The 13,531-nt window shown below is 44.1% G+C and overlaps 3 protein-coding genes across 8 annotated transcripts in view; 2 read left to right on the forward strand and 1 right to left on the reverse strand.

Moving 5' to 3' along the window:
• Window positions 1-64: 64 nt before the first annotated feature.
• LOC117575838 (uncharacterized) lies at window positions 65-2,259 on the reverse strand. The gene is made up of 4 exons (XM_052006732.1): window positions 1,786-2,259; window positions 1,528-1,727; window positions 863-1,453; window positions 65-790 (listed from the first exon to the last, which is right to left on the reverse strand). Exons 2-4 carry the CDS (start codon window positions 1,638-1,640, stop codon window positions 538-540), a joined length of 957 nt encoding a protein of 318 aa, XP_051862692.1. The 5' UTR covers window positions 1,641-1,727; window positions 1,786-2,259; the 3' UTR covers window positions 65-537.
• The window catches only part of LOC117575839 (retinol dehydrogenase 13), a 46,760-nt gene continuing 33,926 nt past the window's right edge, over window positions 698-13,531 (forward strand). For 2 of the 3 annotated variants that reach the window (XM_052006727.1, XM_052006730.1), the window contains exons 1-2: window positions 750-806; window positions 3,476-3,549. In XM_052006727.1, the coding sequence (XP_051862687.1) occupies window positions 765-806; window positions 3,476-3,549 (116 nt within the window). In that variant the 5' untranslated portion in view covers window positions 750-764. Of the gene's footprint in view, window positions 719-749; window positions 807-3,475; window positions 3,550-13,531 lie in introns of those variants that run through there. The other variant, XM_052006728.1, reaches the window with a different exon arrangement.
• The window catches only part of LOC117575836 (patj homolog), a 28,925-nt gene continuing 19,253 nt past the window's right edge, over window positions 3,860-13,531 (forward strand). Inside the window, exons 1-4 of one of the 4 annotated variants that reach the window (XM_034260243.2) lie at window positions 3,860-4,086; window positions 4,164-4,602; window positions 7,467-9,774; window positions 9,826-10,698. In XM_034260243.2, coding sequence (XP_034116134.1) covers window positions 7,938-9,774; window positions 9,826-10,643 — 2,655 coding nt within the window. In that variant the 5' untranslated portion in view covers window positions 3,860-4,086; window positions 4,164-4,602; window positions 7,467-7,937 and the 3' untranslated portion in view covers window positions 10,644-10,698. Of the gene's footprint in view, window positions 4,603-7,466; window positions 10,699-13,531 lie in introns of all 4 variants that reach the window. The other 3 variants (XM_052006725.1, XM_034260242.2, XM_052006724.1) reach the window with 3 other exon arrangements.

Consider the following 13,531-nt stretch of genomic DNA (forward strand, 5'->3'; position numbering starts at 1 on the left):
GGGTTTACTGGATCGGATTTATCGCTTCGATTTTCACAGTTGATTGATATGTGGGACACCGACAGGGTGACCAAATAATGATGAATGTTGACGCTGTTCCACTCCTCCACCAACCCACCCATTTCGTCCACACACACTATTGAGATTTAGATGGAGGTTGAGGCAGGTGCTGCTGCCATGTAACGATAGTTGCCACTAATATTTTCTTTATTCTTCCTTGCCCCGCACATATGCGGTGTAAGTGTCACATTCTGCACGTTTATTATTGCTATTTTTGCTTTGATTTTGTGCTTGTGGTGTCTTGGCACTAACTAAAAAGACCTGCAACTTCCACCTGCCATCTGCCACCTGACAGTTGGTGGCAAGTGTGTTTATTTGGTTTCGGCAGCCGTTGCTTGTGACGACGGAGCAGGCGCAGAGAATTTGTTGTTTATCGTGTCGCTCGTCGACCCCTAAGGAAAACACACTTGTTGTTTGGCTAATGTGTGTTTATTTTTTTCTTTGGTGGTAGCAAATTCTTAAAAATTAATAATACAATCACGAAGTGCAACTCTTTTGTGCAAAGACTTTTCGAAACTGATTATATAAACGCATCGGATAAGGATCCACCCAGACTGGTCTTCGATACTCGTCAATTGGTGCGTTAATTATGTGCAATATAATGTCGGAGGGATAGGCGTGCATGATTTCAGGAAGCATCAGTCGCACTTCAATGGTGGTCTGTATTATCTTATTCTCAAATACAATATTTGGTGGTGTTTTTAATGCAACGGCCATGGGAACTACGATTCTATAGTAAAAACAGCGTAAGAAAATAATTAGGCACAAAGTTGTTAAGTCCACAAAGTTGTAAATACATTACTTTTTCTCCTCACACTTTAAAGCCAGCTTGTGCAGAACCAATTGAATAAAACTTCGAGTTTCTGATTGCAAATTGTCCATCTGTTGATTGAGCAACATTTCAAAGACCCTTTGAAAATGCTCCACTTTTAAAAGATCCCCTTTGCGCATGCAATATATGTAAAGAACTGATATTATTGAATCCTGTTGAATCGATTCGAGGTTGGAAATTAATTTAATTCGCTCTAGTAATTGTTCGAAATGGGATTCATCGAAGGGTAATTGTTCGGCCACCAAACACTCGTATAGGAAGCAGATTTTATTCGGTTGACTAGATGAGGACAACAGAAGCTGCCATAATTTATTTGTCCAAAATAATTTGCTGTTTGGATCCGTGTGCAACAAGACTCTTAATATTCGCATTTGGACTCTATTCTCTTTAGAGTTTTCTAAAATCACACCATTGCGATTCATGCTTACATTAATACGTATCAACATATTAAATATTTCATATAAAGTCTCTGACGGCCATCGATAGGCATACTCGATGAAAGCATCTCTTCTTATTGTATAACAACTATATGCTAGCTCTTTCGCCAATGCAAATTCAATGCTTTATATAGATTATAGAAATAGTAAAGGAATTTGTAAGCCAAAGAATGAAATGCAAGATAAAGTAGATCTTACCGTTCTGAGTCTGTCATTGGGTCTCCTTCTCGAATGAGGTTTTGTAAAACCATATATTTCGGTATTGAATTAGTATTGTATAAAAGCGTACCAAAATCAGTATTTTTTTGCATTTTTTAATGATTTCATGGACTAGGTTCACCCTCTCATCGATATTCAGGTTTGTTTCTGCATACCTAAAAATTCTGCAGGCTATAACTCTATAAAAAAAAATAAATGTTAAATTTCCATTAAATGCATTGTTATCGAATAACTTACCGTTGCATTTTATAGTCATCATTGTATTGATTCCACTTTTGTAAAATCTCATCAAATATTTTGTCATCTTGTAATTTTTGGTTATGGCTGCTCAATATATTGGTTAAATGCAAAAATGTATTCTCTGTTCCCTGCTCCATAAGTTCTAATGCACTTAATTGAAGCTCTTCGATTTTGCTCCAATCAGTTATACGAGTGGCCACAAACATATCCACACTTTTTTGCAGCAGAAATAATTTTTCGACTTCGGTTTTGCAGTTTAATTTTTCAAGCAAATGTTCTTGCAATTCTTTTAAATTTGTGCACTTTTGAAAAAGCTCAATATTTAAATCATATTCAGCATGATACAAATCCACAACCTCAGGCTTATTGTGCAGCATTAGAATAAAGGAAAGACGCCACAAGCCGTCACAAAATTTTGGCACATTTTGCAGTTTTTTAAACAATTGATAATATGGAACATAATCCAATAGACGTTCGCATCCACTGCAAATCTTTTCAAAACCATCTCTATTAAGACGAACAAGTTGATCATTGATGTCTTTGCATTTCCTGATCTGTTCCACTAACTTATATTCTACAACATGTGGTATATCCTTTTCTTTATTGTACACTTCTAGACTGAATTTTAAATAATCGACCAAAGACAATTCTTGAATTGTGTTCTGAAATTAATTGGATTTAAAAAAGTTTAAAAGTTTTTCCTTGGTACTCACCATAAAGTGAGTAAATAGTTTTTCGCTAGCCCAAAGACGTAGTGTTTGATTTTGAATTTTCTTCACGAGCCGAACCATTTGATATAAAATCCTTTGTGTAATTTGAGGAACTCGTTTGGGATCCAAACTATAAAGCCAACGCACAAAAGGCACTTCAAGCCATGGCACTTTTACAAATGCTACTAGAAAACGCTTCAACTCAAGCCTCTGCACAAAATTGGTCATTAGTTGATTTGGCAGAGCGTATGTATCAAGATCATGTAGCTCTATTTTGTTGGTTGCCTTAAGAAACCCAATCAGTAGATTAGCACGCCTCAGATCTGAAGATGTTGTATTAAGCATCAAGTATTCCAGCGTCCAACGTCGCACCAATAGATTGTCTTCGCAGAGTAATCGAATGTACAATGGACGCATCCAGATCAAGCCACATTTATCGTCCTTGGGCGCCACAGCAGTTGACTCTACTTGCAGGCACTGAATTATTGTGATATAGGAGATGAAGTCTAGTCCGGAAAAATTAACCAGTTCCCTCTCATGTGGATCCTTAATACTGTCAAGTAGCTTATTCAATAAATTGTTTCCAACTAAACGTTCTTTGCTCATCTTCGACTGCAATTGCTGTTCAATTTGTTTATGCAGCTTTGGTGTAAAAATTTCAACAACTGTGACGTCATTTAAAAAGTCTTCAAATATCTGAATGATTCTTTGACCAGCCAGTGATTGTGCTTCGCTTGTTGCGTTTACTGACCAGATCTGACTCAACACTGACTTTTCATCCTTTGCCATATGTTGACTCCACGATTTCACACATAATAACAACATTTGAAGCAGCTGAGGATCGTGGATCTTCAATTCATCGATAGCTGACTTTATCTTCTGGCTCAATTTGAACGCCAATTTAATATTTTCTTTCTCTTCAGTGTTGAGTAGACCACAAACAAATTGTAATATTTTCTTTCTGTTCTCTTCGTTAGTTAAATCAATCAAATCGAGAAGCAAATTTGTCAACTCTTCAACTGTTTCGGTTTCCAAAGAACACTGTGCCATTGTAAGTAAGTTATATATAATCAAACAGTATCACATTCCATAAATAAGGTAAACCAAGCAGTAAGTACACTAGTGAATGCTCACCTTAATATCTATAGTAATAAAAATTATAATTATTAATTTGTAAACACTTTACAATTTATTCTATTCACTTTGAAGTCATTCTAAATACTAACAACACTTGGATTATAGTTATCAATTTATATTTGTTGACATTTCACAACTTTTTATAATGCTCACCAAACAAAAGCTTAAAGCTTTGCCACAAGCGAGAAAGAGAGCCTCAAATTATGGTTCTCTTCTAGCTTTCGCTCAATTCGATTTGTTGTGTTTACCTTATTCGATCGCTCACTCATCATACGGTATTGGGTTCCCTCTGGTAAGCTTTTGGTTCGGCGCCTCTGTGGCGAAAAGCTTTCCCACACACACTCTGCCACAATCCCATGAGTTGAATGAATGCGAAGCAGCGGCAACTTCAACAGCGGTTAAATGCTGCCACCAACAACGTCAACTTCATATGTAAATATTGCCCGAATTCGTGAGTAAACCTTAAAAAGCGCCTGCGCGCAGAGAGAAAAAGAGAGAGAGAGAGTGTAGAAAACTGCTTCCTTGCAGGCTGCAGCTGCCACGTGCGAGTCAGGAGAACAAAGTACGAAGAGCGCTGGTGGTGTCGTCGTGAGCGTAACGGAGCAGAGGCAATCTGGCCAGCGGGCAATTCATTTGGCCAAGAAGCTTCGTGGCGTGCGGGCGTTGTGTCGTGCCGAAAAATGCGCGCGTAAAACTGATAAAAAATAATTAGAATTGAGAAAAACCAAAAAAAAATCCGACAAAACACAAAAAAGAAAAATAAAACGCAAGTGAAGAAAACAAGAGCAAAGAAAACCCGAAAAAAAGCAAAACGGAATATCGTACGAGCCAGCTTCCATGCTGGCCCAAAGAGTAACAGCAGCAATGTGTTTATGTGATGCGTGAATGAAGTGCCAGAAACGAGCAGTCAGAAATCAACGCCAGACGCCAGTAAAATGTTGGCCAAATGTTTGGCCAACAAGCGCAAGTACGCAAGTTAATTACAGCCAACCAAGCAAACAGCCAAGCCAAGCCAACCATTCAAACAGTGCAAACCGTGAACCGGCCGGAATGGTCTTTCAAATTTTATTAACTATATTCAACAGCTGCCAAGGCAATTAAAAAATTGCCAAAGCACACACACACATACTCCTCGACCATTTAAATTGCCACAAAAAAGAATGCGCTTGTTTAATCAATAGCAATGCTTAAGCGTTGTGCGTGCACTAATGTTACTCATACGCCGCGTTGTCAACGACTAAAATCTAACAGCGTGGCGACAGCCAAGCTGCTAAGTAATTGCAAATTGCGTGCCCGACTCGCGGTGGCAAGTTCACTAGTTTTCAAGTCACATTCATCGCTGTTAGCTGCTGCAGCCAATGCTCGCGCAATTTGGCTAAAAGCCGTTGTCGTTGGGCGTCGACTTCGACTACGACTACGACGTCGGCGTAAGCGTTAGCGTCGCTGCTGTCGCCATCGTTGCCTCTAGGTAGGTCAAAAGGCGCAGTCACAGCGCAAAGAATAAAAATAAAATAAAAACAGCAACAGTCAGAGCCAAAGTCTGCGGCGGAAGCAAGCCAAGAACAACAAACCGTCAAGAACAGCAGCAACAGCAACAGCAGCGACTAGCAGGAAAAACAACAACAATAGCAACAACTGCTACATCGTCGTCGTCGTCGAAAGTCAAATTCATTAGACGCTGTGGGCGTGGCGTTGGGCGTTGGGCGTCGGCGTAGGCGTATAAAGGAGTAAACATGCCAGAGTGCGGCTACAGCTGCTTTTTTTTTTGTTCTTCAGCCTTTTCCTTTTTTCCTTGCTCGCTCATAGTATTTATGCATATATATAAGTATATATATTCTTTTTCATTTATCGATTTTTGACACTTGACTGCCAAGGAAGCAAAGGCAGGCAGGCAGTCAGTCAGTCAGTCAGGCAGCCCAAAACGAGAGCCGGCTAATAATGCTCAGTAGGTCAGCGGCACGGCAGTTTGAAGTGCGTTAGAAGCAACAGTGGCCGGCGGCAATAAAATGAAAATGAAAACGAAAACGAAAAAGTGAAAGAAAACTGGCACAGCACCAGTTGGAGCCGCAGTTGGAGCAGCCTTAAGTTGCGACTTGTAAAAATAGCAGAGCCCCACACACACACACTCACACGCTCGCACACATAACAAATGGCGCACACACGCATTGTAAACTTCAAACGCGCTTGGCCTACTTTTGTGTAATGGGCTGGGATGCCAAACGTCCTCGCCAACGCCAACATAGACCGCCCTCGTAGCTGCCACGCCCCCTACTCCCGTTTGCGTTCACGTCAACCGCAACCAAGTTAAATGAAGCACATAAAGAGGCAAGAGGAGGGCAACGATAGGGTTTTGCAAACAAATGACCAAAAGCAAAGTCTCTACTCTGTCGGACACTGGCTATGTATGTGTGTACAATTGCTGTAGAGGCGCGCGTTAATCATACGCCTCGTGTGCCAATCCCTGCACTGGGCACGCCCCAAAAGTCAATCAGCCTTTAATTGACATCTGCAGTCAATTGCAGTCTCCAAAAGCATGTGCAATGTGCTCCGCACAAAAAGCCAAAAATAACGATCATGTCACCGTGCTTAGATGTGCATCATTAGCGAACAGAGATGAGCAAAGGTTATGCTACCTAGAGTGCTTTTCCACCGACAACAAATTCGCTTTAATTTGAAGGGGCATATGCTTGGATAAACCACGAGATTAATGAATGTCTTCCAAGGTCATGTTTGGATTTCACTCTATGAACAACAAGCACATAAATTATTCGCCATTGTTGTTTTCATTTATCAATCAAACAAATAAATTATTCATATTTTGATTAGGTTTGAGGTTTAGGCAGCTTTCGTTATAGCAAATATTTATTTATTTATTTATTATAATTGTAGCTTAGGCCTTCTTGTTGTAATTGCATATTAAATAGGCATTTTATTTACAACATAAATTGAATAAGAGTTTAGCTTTGTTTCTAGCAAAATTCAATTTAGGCAAAATTGAAATTTTATTGAATAAAAATTGCAATATTCAAGTTAAACTTGAAACTATATCCCCTCAAAAGTTGCTCATCTCTGCCTCGATGCTGCGTCGTTAGTGGAAAGCCGCAGCAAGGTTGCGTTGCAATCAACTTTGGTGCTTGAAAGTCACACAGGAACCCACGGGGACTAAAACTGCCTGTTGTAGGGACGCCATTCGAGTTGCCGTTAAGTGCAATTTGCTTCGTTTTAAAAAGCGTTTCTTTTCAGTTGTTGTAGTTGGTTGGGAGAAGAGTAGTCCGCACTAAGACCGCAAAACTTGTCGCGTTTTCCGGGAGTTTTCCTCATTTTCCAAATTAATTGCCAGTGCGAGCCAGCCAGAGGGAGGTTGGTTGAAGCATGTCAAACATGCGTGGCACGTGAACAGGACGCAAAAAACAGCTAGCAGAATGTGTATGTGTGTATGTGCGAGTGCGAGTGTGTGTGCGCTCGTGCGTGTGTATGCATGTAAATTACGAAATCGTGCAAAAAAGGTGCCATTAAAAAAAAAAAACAGAAACACGCGGCTGTCGCCTAACCATACAACAATAAATAAATAAATACAAAAATGCAAAAAAAAATTATTATAACAGGCGAAAGTGAAAAGAGGAACAGAAAGTGCAGGTTCTGCTGTTTGGATGGTTGAAGGAGGCTGAAGGGTGAAAGGAGAGAACTCGCAATTGAATATCGCGTTTCACGCTCGTCACGCAAATCGCCTTCGCTCGGTTTATTTTCGCGTCGAGTCGATTCGAGTCGCGTTGCGTTGCGTATACGCCGTGTGGCTGGTAACATACTAAGTGGCTTTTTCAATAATTGCAGGCGTGCTGTGTTGCTGTAGTCGATAATGTCGTTGGCGCTGGCAGTGCCAGGAGCGGATCCCCGGCCAGTTACCGTGCCAGGCCATAATCATCATTTGAATGCGCCGAAGGTGAATAACTCTAAATGCAATAACAATAACAAAGGCAGAGCCACAGCAGCAGCAGAAGCAGCAGCAGCAACAACAACTACATAAATATCCACATACACATAAGTAAACAATAACGATAACGATAAACGTAACGATAACGATAACTAGCAGCAACATTGCCACACAGCACCACCCAGCAGCAGCAGCAGCGGCCCAACTAGGCACGCAGAGTGCGTCATGTTAGCAGCAACAACAGCAGCAATAACAACAGCAACCACAACATCAGCAATATTAACAATTACAAGTTTAGCAGCAGCAGGAACATCTTCATCTCCATCTCCATCGCCATCGTCGCTTCATCGACAGCCAGCGTCGTTAGCGCCATGGTATTGAGCACGGAATGGTCGCAGGTGGAGGTTATCGATCTGATCAACGATGGCAACGGCCTGGGGTTCATTTTGGTGGGCGGACGCAGCACGGGCGTCGTTATCAAGGCGCTGACGCCGGGCGGCGTCGCTGAGCGCGATCAGCGACTGCAGTTGGGCGATCATCTGCTGCAAATTGGCGAGGTGAATCTGCGCGGCTTCAGCTCGGAGCAAGTGGCCACAGTTCTTCGTCAGACCGGAGCTCAGGTGCGTCTGATTGTGGCACGGCCCGTTGAGCCGACGGCCATCGACTACCATACGCTGGCCTGTCATGCGCCCATTATACCAACTAAGCTCCTCTCCGACCCAGAAGAACTGTCGCGGCATCTCTTTCAAAACCCGAGCTTGGCCACCGCCAACACAACAGCAGCAGCAGCCGCTGTGGCAGCCAACGCGCTCGATGTGGGCAGTCTGGTTGGTCTCGTCACCGGCGCCCCGGCTGGCGATAGTGCTGACATGGGCAACATTTCGGCGCCCAATTACACGCCCACGTCTGCATCTCAAACTGTTCCTGACACGGAACTGGCTGATCTTCCCCTGCCTCCCATACCCACAAATATGCACACACACGCGCACACACACATGCATAGCATGAACAATGCGGGCAGTGCGGATTGCCTGCAGGACATGGACATTGTGCCATACTCGATATTATCGCCACCGCCAACGACTGCGCTGCTGACGGCGCGACAATCGCTGCAGCTGCCGCTGCTGGATCCACGCTGGTCGGCCGAGGATGAGCTGCTGCACATCGATGGTGGCACTGTGATAGCCGGCAAACGATTGGCAACGCCCAACGATGTGCATGGCGATGGCGACGGCAATGTGGATGGCGACTGTTGTTCCATTGGCACCGGTTCGCCAACGCCCTCGTCCTACATTGATTCACCCGAAACGGAAACGTATGTTGTGGAGCTGCACAAGAATGTCTATGGCCTGGGCATTACGGTGGCTGGCTATGTGTGCGAGGAGGAGGATCTCTCGGGCATCTTTGTGAAGAGCATCATTGAGGGCAGCGCTGCGGAGATGAGCGGCCAGATACAGATCAATGATCGCATTGTGGCCGTCGATGGACGCACGCTGGCGGGCGTGACGAATCATCAGGCTGTGGAGCTGCTGAGGAATACGGACATTGAGGTGCATCTGACGCTGGAGCGTTTCCTGCGTGGCCGCAAGTTCGAGCATCTGCAGGTGGCACTCACGGAGATGAAAGGCGGCAGCGCTAACGATGGCGATGGGCAATCACAGCTGTCGATGCCCGCCTCGCCGTCCATAGCGACGCTCAGCTGGCTGCCGCCGAAATCCGCCGATGCGGACTCCATTGTCACCGACAACGATGGCGACGTCGATGGCGATGGCGTTGGCCAGCTGCTGCTCGCTGACAGCGATTTGCCCTCCCGTGACACCGTGGACTCGAATATGTCGCACGTGCTGGACCGCAGCGATCCGAGTGCGCCGCGTCTAACCAATGGCAATGCCAGCAGCAGCTGCAGTGGCGTCGCCAATCTGGGCAATGGCCATGATCATGACGGTGACAGTGGCAACGACACCGACGAGCAGTGTCCAGAGCCCGAGCTTGAGTCGAAGCCGGCCCAGCATAAAGCGGCCCACGTGTCGCCCACGTTGTCGGAGACTGAGCCCGATCATGGCAAGACGCCCACCAATGAGCAGCAGGGTGTGCTCATTGGCGACACGCCCACTGCCGCACCAGCTGCCGCCTCCGTCGCCGCCGCCGCCGCCATGCCGACGAAACTGGCCAGTCCCAGCGCCGCCTCGTTGAGGGTGGCCTGGAAAAGTGAGTTTCCCGAAAGTGAAATATTAGTTGCCGAAATAAATAAACTTTCAGGTCTAGGAATCAGCCTCGAGGGCACCGTCGACGTCGAGTGCGGCATTGAGAAGCGTCCGCATCATTACATACGCTCAATACTCGAAGACGGCCCCGTCGGCCGCCAGGGCATCCTGCGGCCCGGCGACGAGCTGCTCCAGGTCAACGAGCACAAGCTGCAGGGCCTGCGACACATTGATGTGGTCAAGATACTTAAGGAGCTGCCGGCGAGCGTAAAGCTCGTCTGTGCACGCGGCACACGGGCGCCGTCCATCATCAATACCTCGCAGAATGCGGAGGCATTTGAGACGCGCAGTCTGCTGCCGGGCGGCCATCAGAGTCTGCAGAATCTGTTAAGCAAGGCGCAGTCGGAGAGTTCGCTGTATACGTCCAGCACTGCGACGTTAACGGATACGGCAGCTGCAGCGGCTGCGGGCGGCGCGGGCGGTGCACAGCGCTCCAAGTCGCTGGAGAATGTGTCCGGGCTGGCGCTGTGGAGTTGCGAAGTGACGGTGGTGAGCATTGAAAAGACGGAGCAGGGCTTCGGTTTCTCCATACTCGACTATCAGGATCCGCTCGATGCGGAGGGCAGTGTTATTGTGATACGTGGCCTGATACGCGGTGGTGCTGCGGAGGCAACGAACGAGATCTTTCCCGGCGATCGCCTCATCAGCGTCGGTGACCACGCGCTTCAGGGCCTCGAGCTCGACGAGGCCGTCGCCATACTCAAGGCAATGCCGCCGGGCGTCACGCGTCTGGGTATTTGTCGGCCGCTGTCCACGTCGGACAGTAACAGCAACATTGCCTCGCCCATTGGCGACTCGGCCAGCAGCACATAGTGTCAGCTGGAGGAGCAACAACAGCAACGAAGTTGCCAACGCCAGTTTACAGACCGTGAGTATGATAATTATTTATGGATTATGCCACCCAAATAAAAAAAAAAAACAAAAAACGAAAATTCAACCACTTTTATGGCCAGCAACAATGGCCATGTAAACATTCAATTAGGGTCACACTCCCCGCCCCTCTTCTGCCATTTGGCTTAATTTAATACGGCAGATAAAAGTTGCCTTTTTCCCCGAGCTTAAAGCTTTCACGCTGTAATTAAAGGCAACCTTTCTCGTATATTACGTATACGCATTACGTATACGTGCCATTGAATATTCAGTTATAATTTTTAATTATTCGATTCCAGGCAGCATTCAAATCATGAGTGCCATTCAAAAGTGTGTGTGACAAGAGTTTGCCTGCCTGTCTTTCTGTCCGTCTGTCTGTCTGTCTCTCGCACCTGTTGCCGACACTCGAACAATATGAATACGATTGCCATGGCCATTGTCACTGAGTGCTGGGTGCCCTGTTCTGCTCTACTCTGCTCCGCTCTGTCCTGGTCTGGCCTGGCCTGCTGGGTATTATTATTGAATCATCTTTTCATGCAGCTGTCGCCAATTTCCTTGGCAGTTTTCTTTTGCCTCGCATACCCTGGCTACATAAAGTTTTTAAAAAAGGGTATATTCATACCTTTAATACAGCAATTTATTGCCGATTAATCTATAAATAGAAACAACTTTTCACACTTTTAGTTTGAATAGAAATTTCGCATTAAATAAGCATTAAAGCTTGCATTTCAAATTAATGAATTTAATAATTGCAGTTGCTTTAATTGGCATTGCATTTGTTGAATGTGCTGATTAAGCAAATAATCAAAATGCAACTCACTCTTACACAAATACTAAACCAAAGTCAAGTAACAAAAGTCAAAACAACTTTGTTTTATATTAGTTTAGCTTGAAGCGGTGAATAAAAATAGAGGTATCGATTTTTGTTCTAAGTTTAACAACCACGCAATTGCGCATTGTAATTTAATATTTATAAATTGAAATTCCACAAATATGTTACATTAAATAATAGGGTATTCTTTATATCAAGCACTCTGCATATATTTAAACTTTTCATATTCTATATATTTTTTTGTTAAATTCAATTGTGAGTCCAAGGACTCGTCTGTCTGTCATTGACAAATGTTGCCACTTCAATGCGCCTTCTTTAATGTTTAGCTTTTTCATTCTCGCCTCTTTTTTTGTGAGCCATTGTAGTGCATTTGAGCCTTTATTTAATTGCTGTCCACACAGCCACGCCCAGTAAAACGCCCAACTTTTAAATTAAAATAAAATGAAAATGAAAAAAAAGCAAACACAACACAAAACAAAATTTGAAGAGCCGAGCGTCGTAGTCTTTTTATAGGAGCTGTCAAATTTATAGGTTTGAGAATCGTGTTCCAAACTCATATTTGTGCCCACAATAAAAACAATGAGTGCGTTCCCAGGAGAGTGGAGAGCACAATGTGTGGAGATGGGCAAGTGAAGAGTCCTTTTGAGTGTTGTTCATATGCTTTTTGGAGTGAAACGTTTGCGCTTTTGTCGGCCACTTGTTGTGCTCTAATATGCTTTGATTGCTGATATCTACATTCGAGGTGGAGATGAAGTGCTGTGGCGTCGCCAGGCGCGTCCTGAAAGTCCTCAAAAGGTGCAGGTGCAAAAGTTTTGTCAAAGAATCTTTGGCATGCCGGCAAAACTTTTTCATCGCACTCATTGAAATTGTGGCATTCACCCAACCAAGCAACCAGCCAGCAAAGTGACCTTTAAAATTGTGAAATTCCTGCTGTGGCCGCGCCGCCACATACGGGGAACAAAATACACTCACAAATACACTCATATGTGAGTAGTGTTGAAAACTTTTAATACACCCAATGCTTTAACACCTAACACAGAACAGAAAACACACAGAAAAGGCCCCAAACAACTTTTTGGCCTGGCACATTAACCAAGCAAACCGGCCAAGTTTGTCCAGAGAGCGGCTTTTGTGCCATAAATAATTCATGCATAGAAATAAATACAAAAACTTTGACAAGACACAAGACTTGTGAGACCCAGTGTCGACCTTGGACTCTACTCTGCCGGCGACAGCTTAGAACTGACTGTAAATTGCGACTAATCCTGTGGGGGGATATCACTGAATGTATGTGTGCTGGGTTGTGGTGTGTGTTTACTGTGCATGTGTGTGTGTCTTTCAAAATCCCATAAATAGTAATTTTGTTAATTGAGTGTTGTTGCTTTCCCCCTTTCTCTTTGCTTCCCCCCGCTGGCCTCACCGAGCATCCGAGCATTTGTAATTTATATGCATAATTTTTTAACGCTCGCAAGTTTTTGTTTAAAAAATCATATTTTGCAATTGTTAAGAGCATAAATTATAAATAACAATGATAGGGAGTATGCCAATGGCCTCAACGATAGATTGCCATTATGAGAATACTGACTACATACACAACAGTACTTTATTTTTTTTGTATTTTTATTTTTATGCTTGAACAGTGAGTCCATTGTCCAGCAACAGCAGCAGCTGGCACACTGAAATAATAAAGCCTCTTGCCACAATTATAAAAATGTTTGCTGGCGGCTCCTGAAAATTGTGCAGTCATGAGTTTACCACAACTACATACAAAAATTGTGTACATACTACGTACGAGTATGTACGTATATACACTCGTATTTGTTGTTGTTTGAGCGTTTAATTAATTGCCTATTAAAAGTGTTGAAAATTGAAAACAAAATTGTACGCGCTATTTTACCCGACAGCACAGCAAAATATAATTCTGAGGCAGATGCGCGGCATTAACCCGGGGGTCATCCGCTTCAACCAACCGTCCAGTTATCCAATGGTCCATCCATGC

The sequence above is a fragment of the Drosophila albomicans genome, chromosome 2R (assembly GCF_009650485.2).
Source record: "Drosophila albomicans strain 15112-1751.03 chromosome 2R, ASM965048v2, whole genome shotgun sequence".
NCBI lineage: Eukaryota > Metazoa > Arthropoda > Insecta > Diptera > Drosophilidae > Drosophila > Drosophila albomicans.